This window comes from Heliangelus exortis, chromosome 3 (assembly GCF_036169615.1).
Source record: "Heliangelus exortis chromosome 3, bHelExo1.hap1, whole genome shotgun sequence".
Taxonomy (NCBI): Eukaryota; Metazoa; Chordata; class Aves; order Apodiformes; family Trochilidae; genus Heliangelus; species Heliangelus exortis.
This window is the reverse complement of record NC_092424.1, coordinates 90,289,453-90,302,747: the sequence shown is the minus strand read 5'-3', so window position 1 is coordinate 90,302,747 and position 13,295 is coordinate 90,289,453. Positions and strand designations below refer to the sequence as shown.

Here is a 13,295-nt window from a genome sequence, read left to right as displayed (position 1 = left end):
AAAAGTTTGAACAAATGTATGAAATTGTTGGCTAAACACCTTTTCTGTTTCCTGCTTAATTGCTGTTGTCATAGCTTTATCAAGTTCTTTTTTGGACTCTTCTGCCTTCTGGCTAAGGAGCAGACACTTTGTCTTAGCTTCATTCAGCTTCTGTTCAAGAACAGTCTTGTCTTCTTGTGACAACTTTTGTCCATTCTCTTTCAAGAAGGTTTCAGTGTTTTTCACAATCTCTGCCAGTGTCTGGGCACTCAGTCTCATATCTTTCTGTATCTCCTTTTGAGGAAAAAAAAAAGAGCAAATAGGAGTCAGTAAATTATTCACCAGATCTTCCCAATTGAATTCATTGGAATTATCTCTGTTCTATGGGTAAGCACCACACTGGTCCTTTTTAATCTGCAGAAGTACATGACACATTACTAAATTGCAGATAGGATTATTAAAAAAACAAAATCAATTCAGCAACTGACAAAGTTGCTGCAGCTTAATTAGTTTGATTGTTTGTTTGTTTGTTTTAAATTGCAAATCTGTTGATTTACACTCCTATTCAGACTGAGGCTACTTTTTCCCAGCAGCTCAGCTGTTGTATTTGCATGTATGGAGAAGGAAATATCTTTCAGAAATCAAGAGATGAAGTAAATCTGCTACAATGTGGTTAATAAGGTAAGTCTCCTGACAAATCCTATTCCATTATATTCCTAACTGAAAGCTGCAGAAAATAAGGTGACTGAACGGAAGAAAGTTGCAGTCATCTTTCACAGGTGTAAGTTTTCCTGTATTTCTTGATTTTGTTCAAGACAAGAATGCCATAAAAATGTTTTTCTTTAATTGTGATACTTCAATCTCCAAAGAATGTTGAAGTCCATTAAATTCCATAAAGGACAGCTATCTAGTTTCAGTTTATCCAAAGCAGTTTGCCTAGTCCTATGATATCTGTCCTAAGATAGATAAAAACATCTACCTCCCAGTTATCTGAGGTGAGATTCAATTATACAAATAATTATTGTGATGAACACATTTACTCAGTTACTAAAATAGTGGAGTTTTTCTTCATATCCAATATAATGCTGTTGAAGCATTATATTCTTCTTGTCTTGAAGACAAAACATTTTATTCTTATTCTAGACTACAGATTTTGCAGCAATTATGAAATACAGCTTGGCAGCTAAGAATTCATCTTGTTTTAACATTTCAGTAAGTACATTACAAAGATTTTCCTGGAGGAAAAAAAATATTAAGACAAGATTCTTCTTCTCTGACAAAGATCTCTGTGCTCCCTTTCAAATAGCTCACTGAGGACAAAAGCTCTGATTTGATCTGTAAAAGACTTTTTTAAGTCTTCATTCACCTCCAGAGACACATTCCTACAATGGTGTCTACAAGAAATCACTCAGCAAATAACAACTACTCTGCTAGGCAGACACAAACAGCTGATGGAAAAAAAAGAAAAAGAAAAAAAGAAGAGAATGATTTGCTGCCTGAGTTCTTCACTCCCATGTGTACCTCAGTTAGGCCATAAACTCTTAAGACAGGTAAGTGATATGAAGAGTTACCACAGGGGTGTCTTATATTTCCACTGACTATGAAAAGAACTTTGGCAAACTAGATGTGTTACTTTCAAGATAAGTAAAAGAAGGCAAGATGAATAAGTACATTCCTGCCTTATAGATTACTAAACCTGACTTGGAGCTCAGGTCTTGACATCCCTTTATCTATCATGAACTCAATCAATATCAGTCAGGACTGAGAATAAGCTTATAGGTGATAGGATACAGCTGAGAACCAAGGTCTCAATAGGAAAGAATACAAACTGAAAGGACTCTGTCATCCAAGGACACCAAGGAGTTTGAAGCAACACTAGAAAAAAGCAACCAAAACAAGATTGAGGCAATGGAAAACCTCTGGAAAGAGAAAGCCCTCCAGCAATCCTTCAAAATTCTGTGAAAAGGCATAAGGGCTACCTGATACCAGTTAAAAAGCTGGTTAAATTACTTCAGTGGAATAAACAACTGCGATTTTACAACATACATCAGGAACAATCTTAAGTTAATATATTAACATTATCATACTTGCTTTAAGAGAGCTTCTTGAAATGGCTACAACATACTCTCTATTCTGGTGTCTCCTAATTTGAAAGTGTCTTTCTCCCACTAGCACATAGTGAAGTGTATTCATGGGCAGCAGTTTAAATACATGCCATTAGCCTTTACTTTTGGTAGGCTAAACAAATCATTTTACTCTCCTCTCACATGACAGTCTTGTTATACAACAAAAGAATCTAGTCACTATTCTGTGCACTCAGTCTTCTTTCACTTATCCCACTAGAATTGTGCATACCTCCTGTTTGGTTTGGTATTGTTCTAGCTCAGCCTTGCTGTCTCCAATAACAAGAGGCTCTTGTTGTCCAATGAGTCGGTTTTCAGTCTGCGTAAGCAAATCACAGATTTCCTGCAGCTTCTCTTTGCATTCCTGGTGCCGTTCAGCCACATCCTATATTAGAGCCAAACAAAACCAAATAATAAAACAAAAACATCCTCATTTGAGGAACTAACAGACACTCTAATAGGAAATACCTTTGAATATCAGTATTGAAAAGCAATCATTGTAAAAGTATGCTGTAAACATGATAGCAGTGGTACAAAGAGCAAGATGAACATAAAGAAGTTATGGGTAAATCCCAAATACATTGTAAGTAAAAGCGACCGTGTTTGATGGAATTACTCAGTAGAAGTCTTGCCATGCACATATGTGAAAGATGAAATCTCCAAACAGTGGTGAAAATCCAGTCTCTGAACGGCTTGTAACCTGTGATAAACATTACTAATTCTGGAAAAAAAGGATATCAAACAGAGGTTAGTTGTGATTGTGAGTTAGCTCTTGTTGGTATGCATAACATGTTACCTGAATAGAAGAAGCTGACTTTTCAAGCAGTAGAAAAAACAAAACATGCAAGCCCATTATTGCTACTAAGTCCTAGAAAAGTTAACTGTGCCTTTCCTTTACTCAATTTTATGCTTCTTTCACAAAGTATGTGGAAACAAATATTCTTAAAATGGCAAAAAAACCACCTTTCACTGTGCAAAAACTGGAGGCTGAGGTGGTGATTCTGAGTGATTGTATAAGAGAAGAGGAGATGCAGCTACCCTGCAGCATCTTACCAGCCTCCTTGGGCTCTACAAAGGCTGCTTATGCTTGCCAACTGCAGCCATGCCAGCTGAAGAGGGCACTCAGCTCATAGCTTTCCCAATGCCCCTGTCTAGAATTTCAAGTAGCTTAGCTAATTTATTCATATGTTTGCCCTTCTAACCTGCCTCAGTCAAGACAAGCCATGCTTTAAACAAATCTGATTCTTTCACTCTAGAAGACCTAAAAAAAAAGTTCACAAAAGCAGACAACCTGGCAAACCAGAGAAAAAGAAAGTCTTCAGCAGGACAGAAGTGATGAGCAATGGCGTAAATTCATTGATCAATACAGCTGCAGCCAGAAGAATTCACTGCTTTACTTAATTACTGCTATAGCTGCTAAACAAACAACAGCTGTGAAATATCTCAAGTAAATTTTTTTCATTGCTAAAAAGACCTGATCACCTGAGACTGCACAGTCCCTAATGCCCAAAACCATATCCGCCCACGGTCTAATATTCTGTTTCTGTCAGCAAGAAAAGACAAAAATGACAATTCCCCAAAGTTGATCAATACCATCTTTGTAGAATTGTAAATGTATCTGTAGTAAAAACTGAGAATACAGGGATTCACTTAATATTGCATGCTGGTATTAAAATTCCTCATCCATAGACAGAAAGACTCAGCACACAGAAAGGCAAACCTTCTGATCACCCAGTTCTTGTGCTGCCTGTAACCAAGTCTCTAAACTTTCCACTTGAGGTGTTATTGCTTCCTGTACTTCCTGAAAAGATTTCTGGGTGGTATTTAAAAGCCTCAGCAGTTGTTTGCTCTGATTAGGAGAAAGATCTTGGGCATGTTCAGAAATGAAGAACTGAACATCAAATGCAGTGGACTCCAGTTGCATTTTTTTACAGCTGAGCTCTGCAGCACTGTTCTGTAAATGAAGAGAAAGAAATGCTTGTAATTAAGACAAATTCAGTACAAAAAAACACAAATACCACCATCCTGTGTTCTTGGCTCCTGTTCCAAAATGCTTTCAGGAGATGATTTGACCAGAGTAAATCAAAACTCTGTCATTACCATTTTCAGATACATCTGAATTTCCTCATGGTACAGTCCAATCCACATAACAAGTAATATGACCTTGAACATGTGCATTTCTTTGCATTCTCATGGATGTCTGAAAACCACCTGACTTTCAATTCTGGAAGATTTATGGCAGGCTAAGTTTAACATTCTAGGCTCTAGGTCTGAAGAGCCAGAAATATTAAAATATTTGCTTGAAAGCATCCCTGTTCTTAACTCCACAGCAAGAAGCCCCACTTCCAGCAGCGTGGCAAATTCTGTCCGTAGTCACACACTGTACAGCTCCCACAACGTTACCATGCATACTGGAAATAACTATAATGGAACATAACTATACTAAATTACTGACAAAAATGACTCTTTTACTTTCTTGAATACAAAGATGTTTGAATTTTACTAACAACTCGATCTAATTTGTTTTTCATGACTCATATCCTAGAGTGTGTAGCGAAGAGGTTTTTTATGTCTCCCTCATCTTCCATTCTCACATATAATTGATTTGGAAAGTAGTTTAACTTCCATAAATATTCCGGATCTTATGTATAAGATCCAATTCTAATCACCAAAATACTTGTATTATAAATTAAGATTTCCAGAAAGGGTCAGATTTATTGCAACAAACATATGAAGAACAAACAACTCTCTCAAAACATTTTTTAAGATAAAAAGCAAATCCACAAGATTTATAGATGGATTATCAAGTCATTGTCTTAAGTAATTAGCTCTAGCTGTTTAAGCAATAGAGGTTAATGAGCAGGTATAAAAAATAATAAGTAGTAACATTTAACATATGGCACAAATACCTGCCATAAAGAATACTTACCTTAAGTAGCTGTAAATTTTTCTTCATCTCTTCTGTATCATTAGTATTCACAATGAAGCCAGTCACAATTTTACTGTTTTCTGAGATCCAGTCTGAAAATCTCTGCAGCTTGCTTAAAAGTTGTTCGTGCAGTCCTGCAAGCTTAGACTAGAAAGGGAATTTGTATATTTATTTATGCCTCTTGAGTCTAGCCACATTTTCTATGACATTAAATAGAATCAAATATGGTTTTTTATATTAAAAAAAGTAAATCAAAATAAAATCCTTTCTTTTTAGCTGAATTACCTTGAAGAAAATCAAGATTAAAACATACATGAGTAAAACATACCATTTCTGAGTCAACAGCACAGACGATTTGTTTTGCTCGTTTCGAAGATATATCACACACGACTAGAAATGCTTCCTGTAAACAGTCATAGCTTATCTTTAGCTCTTTAAGATTGTCTTCAGGAATATCACTGTGACAAAACTTTAAAAACTCTTCTGTCAACTTCATGTCCCTTTTTAGGATAATTGCAAAGGTAGCCAGTCCTGATTCAAATGACTACAAAGAGAACATATATAAAACACATGAAGTTACTACACAAGGAAGATACTCAAATGTTAATTACTTTGATTATATTTGAAATAACTTTCTTTCATCTAAGGGCTTTTCCTAGCACCCATTATTAACTAACAAGCACAAACAACACTCTACTTACTTCTAGTTGTTGCAGTTCATTTTTTAGTATTTCTAGACTGTTACTAATAGGCTGCTGGTTATCTAGATGGTTCTTCATATCTTGAAGCACTGCTAAATGTCCTTGCATCTTCTCTGTCAACTTTAAACATTGCTGTACTCCATTGACCTGAAAATCAGTTTTAAAATTATTTTAAAAATAAGAAACTGACAGACTTGAAAATAAGCAGTATAAGTCCTTGTTTTAATTATAATTTATTTTAAGCTTCTAATTTTATTTCTCAACCATCTTTCCTTTTTCCTTATTCTCTCCAGCACCTGGAAGGATGCAGTGATTCTTTTAACACAGAGAATGTAGCACATAGCAGCTGCTGTTACTTACCATGCTAGTGGGGGTGTCCTCTGGGACTGCTGCTTCTGGTTCAAAGCCTGTGGGTAGCCTGTCTGCCTTCACACAGTCCTGGCCACTTTTCCAAGCACTGTCTGTGTCACCTGCCAGTGTATTCTCTAGAGCAATTTCTGATCCAAACTCTGATTGTTCTGTTGAGAAAAGAGTACAAAACCCATCTACTTTGCCTTTACTCTCTTGTTCTGCTGTGGTAACAGCAACCTGTGAGCTCGTAAGCAAACCACTTATCAACTCCTGTAGCTTGCTTGTACTTTCTTCTCCAGGTGAGATCTGAAAAATCTCCTGAAGCTCAGAAATAATAAATTTAGGAACATCAGTTTCACTCTTCCTTTCACCTGGATCATCCATCTTTTGCTTACAGTATTCTTGCTTCAAAATATCACGAAGAAGATCAGGACTTCTGCAGTCAGGCCAAAGCGATGGAAGACTGTCACTGTCCTTTGGCTGTGTACATGGTGTGGTAACCATTAATTCAGTTCTAACAGCATTGCTTATTTCCTTGAGATTTGACCCACTAGATGTGTCACTCCCAGGTTGGGTGCTTCTAACCAGTGTAAGTAAATTTTGCACTAAAATTTTGGTATTGGAGTAACTTAGGGGTTCACCCTCCTGCTTGCAGTAAGCATGTCCTATTTTCAGTTTCCTTTGTAATGTATTCTTTAAGTCTTCCATTAGTCTGCCAGACATTTCATTTACTTGAAAATCTTTGCAAGGTCCCATTTCCTTCTGTAATGACTCCATGGGCATCTGCTTTTTGAAGCCATTTCCAAGGGAAGACATCTCACTGGCTATGTCAGGTTCTTTCTGGGCACTATACTTCAAGTCAGTCCCTGTGCTGCTCAGAATTGCAGAAGAAACATCAGTGGAATGGGTATGACTCCCAGAAGGTAGCACTTCACTCCCTTTCCCTGATTCTTTGGCATCCTCAGTACTTCCTAAAGCATCAGCTTTTTCAGAGGAGAAGTCACTATTATTGCTGCTCTTGTTTTCTGAAAAGTCTTTAAGAACATTATCAGTATTTTGACAAATAACTTCCCCTGTTTCTTTGGTTACACTGATTTCCTTCAGTTTCACTGTATCAGTTGGGGTAAAAGAATATGTGTTAAATTCACTTGAATGCATTTCTTCTGTATCATTTTCATCCTGTATACCCTCCTTTTTCTCACTTTCCTTGTTCTCAAAAAAACAAGATTCAGTTTTATCCAATTCTGAATGGCCAGCTTCCTTTATGTCTGTTGTATATTGTTTTAGAGAAAAGGAAATGTTAAAATCTGTCATAAATTCATCTGATTTCACACCACCTCCAATATCAAGCAAAGTTTGCTTTACTTGCTCTGTACTTGGAACAGGAGTTTCTCCAGCAGCTTTATTTAGTGACCCATCAAATATTTCCCCAAGGTTTTTCATCTGAATGGGACTTTTACTTAGCCCCGTGGTATCATGTTCCTCTATATTTACTCTATTTTTATTTTCTGTGTAAATTTCAAAACCTTTTTCTAGTTGATCTTGCTTCCCACTGGTGACTGGATGCAATTGGTCACTAAGCGAATTCTCACCATCACTCACACAAGGCATATCCACAAGGAATTTATTGACCACTTGGGATGAACTTTCCCTTAGTTGCTCCATACCAGAAATATCATTTAGTATCTCTTCCTCTGCAAATAGCGGTTCCCTCTGTCCATTATTTGAATGTAACATTGGCATGGGACTATTATTTTTACTCATACTATAAGCAGAGCATTCTGAGAGAAGCAAACTTGCCCGAGTACTTTCATCACCACCATCATCATCAGTAGCTTGCTTTGTAATTGGTAAGGCTGTTACACTAACATCAGATGTTACCATCTCATCAAGAAGCTGAAAATTTCGAACCTCATACTGTGTTTTATTATTGTCTTCGCTCTCACATGACATCCATTTAGTGTCAAAGGTATTTTCAGACTGAACAGGCTCAGTAGTATCTTGGGAAGTGTATTTACTTTTGAAACAAGCCTCATATTCATCTTCTGTTTCCTGCTCCCTGTCTTCTTCACTTGTACATGTGAGACTAACACATCTTCCCTCAGAAATATCCGATGCAGATTCACATTTTTCTGAGGATAGTTTTCCATTTTCATGGTTAGACTGGAATTGTGAAGTACACTCTCTCTTGTGGCCTAAAGAATAGCAAGAGTCATCAATATTGTGATTATTTTCATCACTATTTTCTATGTCTCCTAAGGAAATTAACAGCTGGTCACCTTTATTTATACACTGATGGTGTGAGTAAAGAATATCCATTTCTTCATCACTGTCTGAATCACTGTCAGAGTCATCATAACTATCACAGTCCTCCTCATAATCTTCATCCTCCTCTGTTTCTTCAGATTCATCTCCACAGGAGTCACTTTCCACTTTCATTTCATCTTCCTCATTTCTGTCTTCATACATCTTCCGTAAAGAACTAATACCTCCCTCCTTTCTGCCTTCACTCTCAAGAGGTAAATTTTGCTTCTCCTCTCCAAAGCTTCCTGGGTTTTCCCTTTCCTCCTCGAGGATTCCTTTAATAGTTGTAGCACTTGCAGAAGCTGTACTTGTGCTCTCGGATAGACCTGCTGCACTTACATGGACACTCCCTACAACACTAGGTTCTGGTTCTGGCATATCATCATCACCAAACTGCACGGTATCAAAACCATCATCACCTTGAGGAGTGTCGTAGGACTCATCATCATCAGTTTGTGAACTATCACAGTCATCACTACCATCATCACCAGCCTGAGGTGTTTCATAGGCATCATCATCATCATCATCAAACTGAGAGCTGTCATCTTCAGAGTCTGCTTCACCACATTCTTGCTGCAAGCTGTTACTTTGAAACTGTGGGGTGCCATCACTCCCTTCTGCTGATGAGTCAGAACTACTGTCACATGGCACTAACTTGTAAAATGTACCATTGCTTTCTTCTACTGTGAGCCTTTCTGCTGGGCTGTTACTGTTCCCCACAGGTGGTCCATCATGTACAACCATATCACCACCCAACGAAGGCCTGCAGTGCATGTCTCTACTGTCATCTAGACCCAGTTTACTTTGTAAATCAGTACAATCCTCCATGAGTGGCCTGCCACACACATGAAGACAGTCCTCTAGGGATGGCCTGTTCTGTAAATCAGTGTAGTACTGTAGAAGCTGCTCATTGTATGCATTATCTTCAAACTGTAGTGTGTCACAATACTGATAAGCCAATTCTTCTGGAAGTCTGTATTCATTATTGGCACTGATGGATGGACCAAGACTTCTCTGAAAATCATCTATCTCGCCACTATCCAGCACTGCTCTGCTATTGTCAGCTTGCAACATGTGAGGCACACATTCTGTGCATCTTTCCAGCTCCCTCCAGGTTCCATTATGTGACAAATCATTCACACTCAAGGAACTGTTTAAGGTTTTACCATTCTTGTTTTCATTACCCAGACTGCCCGCCATATAAATCTCTTCCTTCTCCGTTTCTAAAATAAGATTTGGATTCGAGTAATTTGGAACACATCCTTCAATGTTTCCTGAATTTGCCTCCTGATTGTTATGCTTTCGTAGTTCTGCCCACTCAGAAACTGCTGGAAGATCTCTGAGTGCATTTCTGTTCAATTCTGGGGAATTTTGAATGCTACTTACTACATTTCTAAGTTCTGTAGGGTTAGTTAACACTGTCTCCTGTGTATATTCTGATTGCTCAGAAGCAAAATCATTGCAAACATTTGGTCTATACCCATGGAGATTTTCTCCCTGTGAAGATATGTAATTCCCAAAATCTTCAAACTCATTTAACTGCCCACTACTAGAAGTATTCTCAGCACCTAAAAGATCACCCTGAACACTGTCTGTGACATTATTATACTGAATGCTACCAGATGACTTTAGGTTAATTCCTTTGGGGCTTATGTATTTGTTCTTGAACTCCATTTCTGATACATCATTGTATGCAGCACCATCACCTTCCAGAAACATATTGATGGCTTCCTGCAGTTGTCCATCATATAACAGAAGTCTTCCTCCAGTGTTTGCATCCATATAACTATTTACCATCAGATAAGATATGAATAATTTCTTAGCTTGATCTACGTTATGACATACAGGGTCTTCTGTGCTATGATCTTCACGTTCCTCCTCAGGGTCATGAAATCCAGATGGCAGGAATTCGTATGTCGATAACCATTTTGCAGCATTTTTGTAAGGGGACTCTAATTCTTCAACACTGGGCATTTTATCTGGTAAAGTTACATTGGTCAAAACAGACATAGCTTTGAGGTCTATTATCCCTGATTGTGCAGCCTTATCGAGACTGACTATTTCACAAGTTTCTGGAATGTAAAGTGCAGCAATTTTCTGTCTATCATTTAGTATTTTGCATGCCAACTCATTTGTTATCATCTCTTGGTGCAAAGAAGTTGATATGGGAAATATTTCACCAGTGTGAGGCCAAATGAGTCCAACAAAGCCTCTCTGTGCTTCTAATACCAGCAGTGCACTGGTAGACGATATTAAGTTGCACTGCACAGCTTCATCAACAGTCAAGCGTTGTCCTGAATTTGGACAAAGGATTCCACCAGTCTGAACCTGATGTGTGAGGATCCCACAAGCAGTGTCCTGATCTATCATCCCTTGTCTGACAGCTTCTTCCACAGTCATTTGCTTCCCTGAGTCAGGGTCAACTATACCTCCAGACATTAACTGAGCACCCAGCAGCCTGAACATTGTTTCCCGATCGATGAGTCCTTTGTGGGCTGCCCTTAAAATAGTTATCTTCCTTCCACATTTGAACACAATTCTACCTTTTTCTTGTGGTTTCACAGGAAGGAGTCTTAACCCTGTTTCTTCATGTATTATGCTTCTGTGAATCATCTGTTCAAGAGAAATCTTCTCAGCACAGTTGGGGTCTATCAGATCTTTACACGTGTCTTGTCTTTCCAGAAGCTTTGCATATAATATTGGAGAAATCAGGCTTCTCTGGAAAGCACTCTGCAAAGTTAGGGTTTCTCCAGTAGATGGCAAAACCAAGTGGCCACTTGAAAGCTGATTCTCAAGAATTTTAATAGCCAAAGGTTCTGAAATTAGACTTTGTTCTAGAGCTGATACAACTGGAAGATTTGAGACTGACAATTCTGAAATAAGCTCCTTTGCATTACTTAATTCCTGCAACTGCAACAGAATCTGCTCATCAACTAAGGCATGAGCTTTAGCTTCTTCCAAATTGTAACTTGCTCCTAATTCTGGAGAAATTATTCCAGAAAGAATCAGCTGATTCTCAAGCAATCTAATTCCAGTGTCATAGTCAATAAAACCTTTTAAAATAGACTGAAAGACCGAAAGGACTTCTCCAGTTGTTTGGTCAATGACACCAGCAATGACTTTATTCACCTGAAAAGGAAAATAAAAGAAAAGCTATCACTATTTTCAGACCACATTTTAAAAATTGCTTTTGCTTTTGAATGCATGATAAGCATCAAAACACGTACTTACCAGGCCTGAAGGAATTCTGTGAATGTTAGCAGCTCAAATGCGCAAGTGATCTATGTCAGTCACTGAACAGCACACGATGTGATAAAAGATTTAAAGTCAACATGCATCTGTGAATTGAAAACCTATGCTTTGCATACATAAACAGGGTTAGTGAAAGACAGTAGGAAAAATGATTGCAGAGTGAGCAAATAGAATATACACCTGAAAGGCAAATTTTCATGCTCTAAATGTCTGTGAATGGTTAGAATATTTGGAAAAAGTATGTGATTCAAAACAACCATGCTATTCATGTTTACAGCATACAGCACTTCTGCATATACACTCAACAATACAAATCAGATACTCTAGCACCAAATATTGCATTTAGTTTGCATGGAAAGCATGAAGTCAGTTTGGCAACTTTATTTGGACTAACTACACAGACACTGCTTCTACATGTATACAAGAATGTTCATAAGTTTTGAGGATTCCATATTTAAGATTAAGGTTCATTAACAAACAAATTTGTAGTGTCTCAGAAATAATCCTGTTATGTGCTCCTGCTTTCATATCCAGATAAATTTTAAGAAAAGAGTAGATCTCATTTAGGCCATTTCTGAGGGATATATGGGAGAGATGAACATGTTATTTTATGGTGTCATTTTCGCAGCAGAAACACAGACTTATCTAGCAGTCAAAGAATGGCTTTTAAGAGAAGAGTTAAAAGATGAATGATTTCTTTATCTTTCTTCATGCAAGGCACACATTATTAAGACTCTTCACAAAAAATCTAATGAGCTGAACGTTCATATGTATATGGGTAAGGTCACACACAGTATTTCATGGCAAATACACAAAACCTTTAGTCAATCAAATCTCAAGTTTCTTTACACAGTGTTAATAAAAGCTGCTTCTTTAATGATCACATCTGGTTTCAAAACCATGCAGTAAACCTCAAAAGAGACTGAAATCTAAATTTCAGTCTTTTTACCTTTTCTTCCATCTTTTCATCATCCAGATACTGTGCTTCCTGTAGCTGCTTCAAAGCTGCATTGGATAACAAACTGTAGCTCTCCTGGAGGGATCTGACTTGCTTTTCCATTTCATTTTTCTCTTCCTCTGTCATTCTGTTAAGAAAAAAAGAAAATGGAAGAAGATCTCTTTGTGTATTCTGTAAACTGCAAGGAGTGATCTGCTTTAAAATTTACTTATAAAAAGGGGGAAGTGGGAGATTGTTAAAAGTAGTCTGAAAATCCTAATTATGAGGATATTCAAGAAAGCTACAATCAGCTTGTTGTGATTCATGATAAGAAGCTGCATTAATCTACAATTTATGTTGAAAAATTACCATAGCATTTAACAGTAGCATGTGCCTTTGTGAACTGATTACCAGTCAAGACAGGTAACATATCTAGCAAGGAGTCATGAGATAGCTCAGCAATTTAGTATCTTAAACAGTCTGAATTCAGACACAGAAGAAACAGCCTTGTGACATACAGTTCAATTACTAATGTACTACTAATTTGTTAATTACTTTGACTTCAAATGAAAATTACTAGTATTTTTAAACCGACCAGAGCTATAGAAACCTAGCCAAATTCTTGAAATAAACAACACTTCATCAAGCTTCCTCAAATGGGAAGACAAAATTATAAAATTGAAGAAAAAAATGGACATATTTGAATATGAAATGTAATT

The 13,295-nt window shown here is 37.4% G+C and overlaps 1 protein-coding gene across 34 annotated transcripts in view; it reads right to left on the bottom strand.

The window, feature by feature from the left end:
* DST (dystonin) overlaps nt 1-13,295 on the bottom strand; it is a 288,534-nt gene that overhangs the window by 99,092 nt on the left and 176,147 nt on the right. For 25 of the 34 annotated variants that reach the window (XM_071741656.1, XM_071741664.1, XM_071741658.1 and 22 more), the window contains 8 exons: nt 12,589-12,724; nt 6,093-11,516; nt 5,733-5,879; nt 5,360-5,575; nt 5,032-5,178; nt 3,823-4,056; nt 2,335-2,487; nt 40-273 (listed from right to left, as the gene is read on the bottom strand). In XM_071741656.1, coding sequence (XP_071597757.1) covers nt 40-273; nt 2,335-2,487; nt 3,823-4,056; nt 5,032-5,178; nt 5,360-5,575; nt 5,733-5,879; nt 6,093-11,516; nt 12,589-12,724 — 6,691 coding nt within the window. The remainder of the gene's footprint in view (nt 1-39; nt 274-2,334; nt 2,488-3,822; nt 4,057-5,031; nt 5,179-5,359; nt 5,576-5,732; nt 5,880-6,092; nt 11,517-12,588; nt 12,725-13,295) is intronic. The other 9 variants (XM_071741678.1, XM_071741680.1, XM_071741681.1 and 6 more) reach the window with 2 other exon arrangements.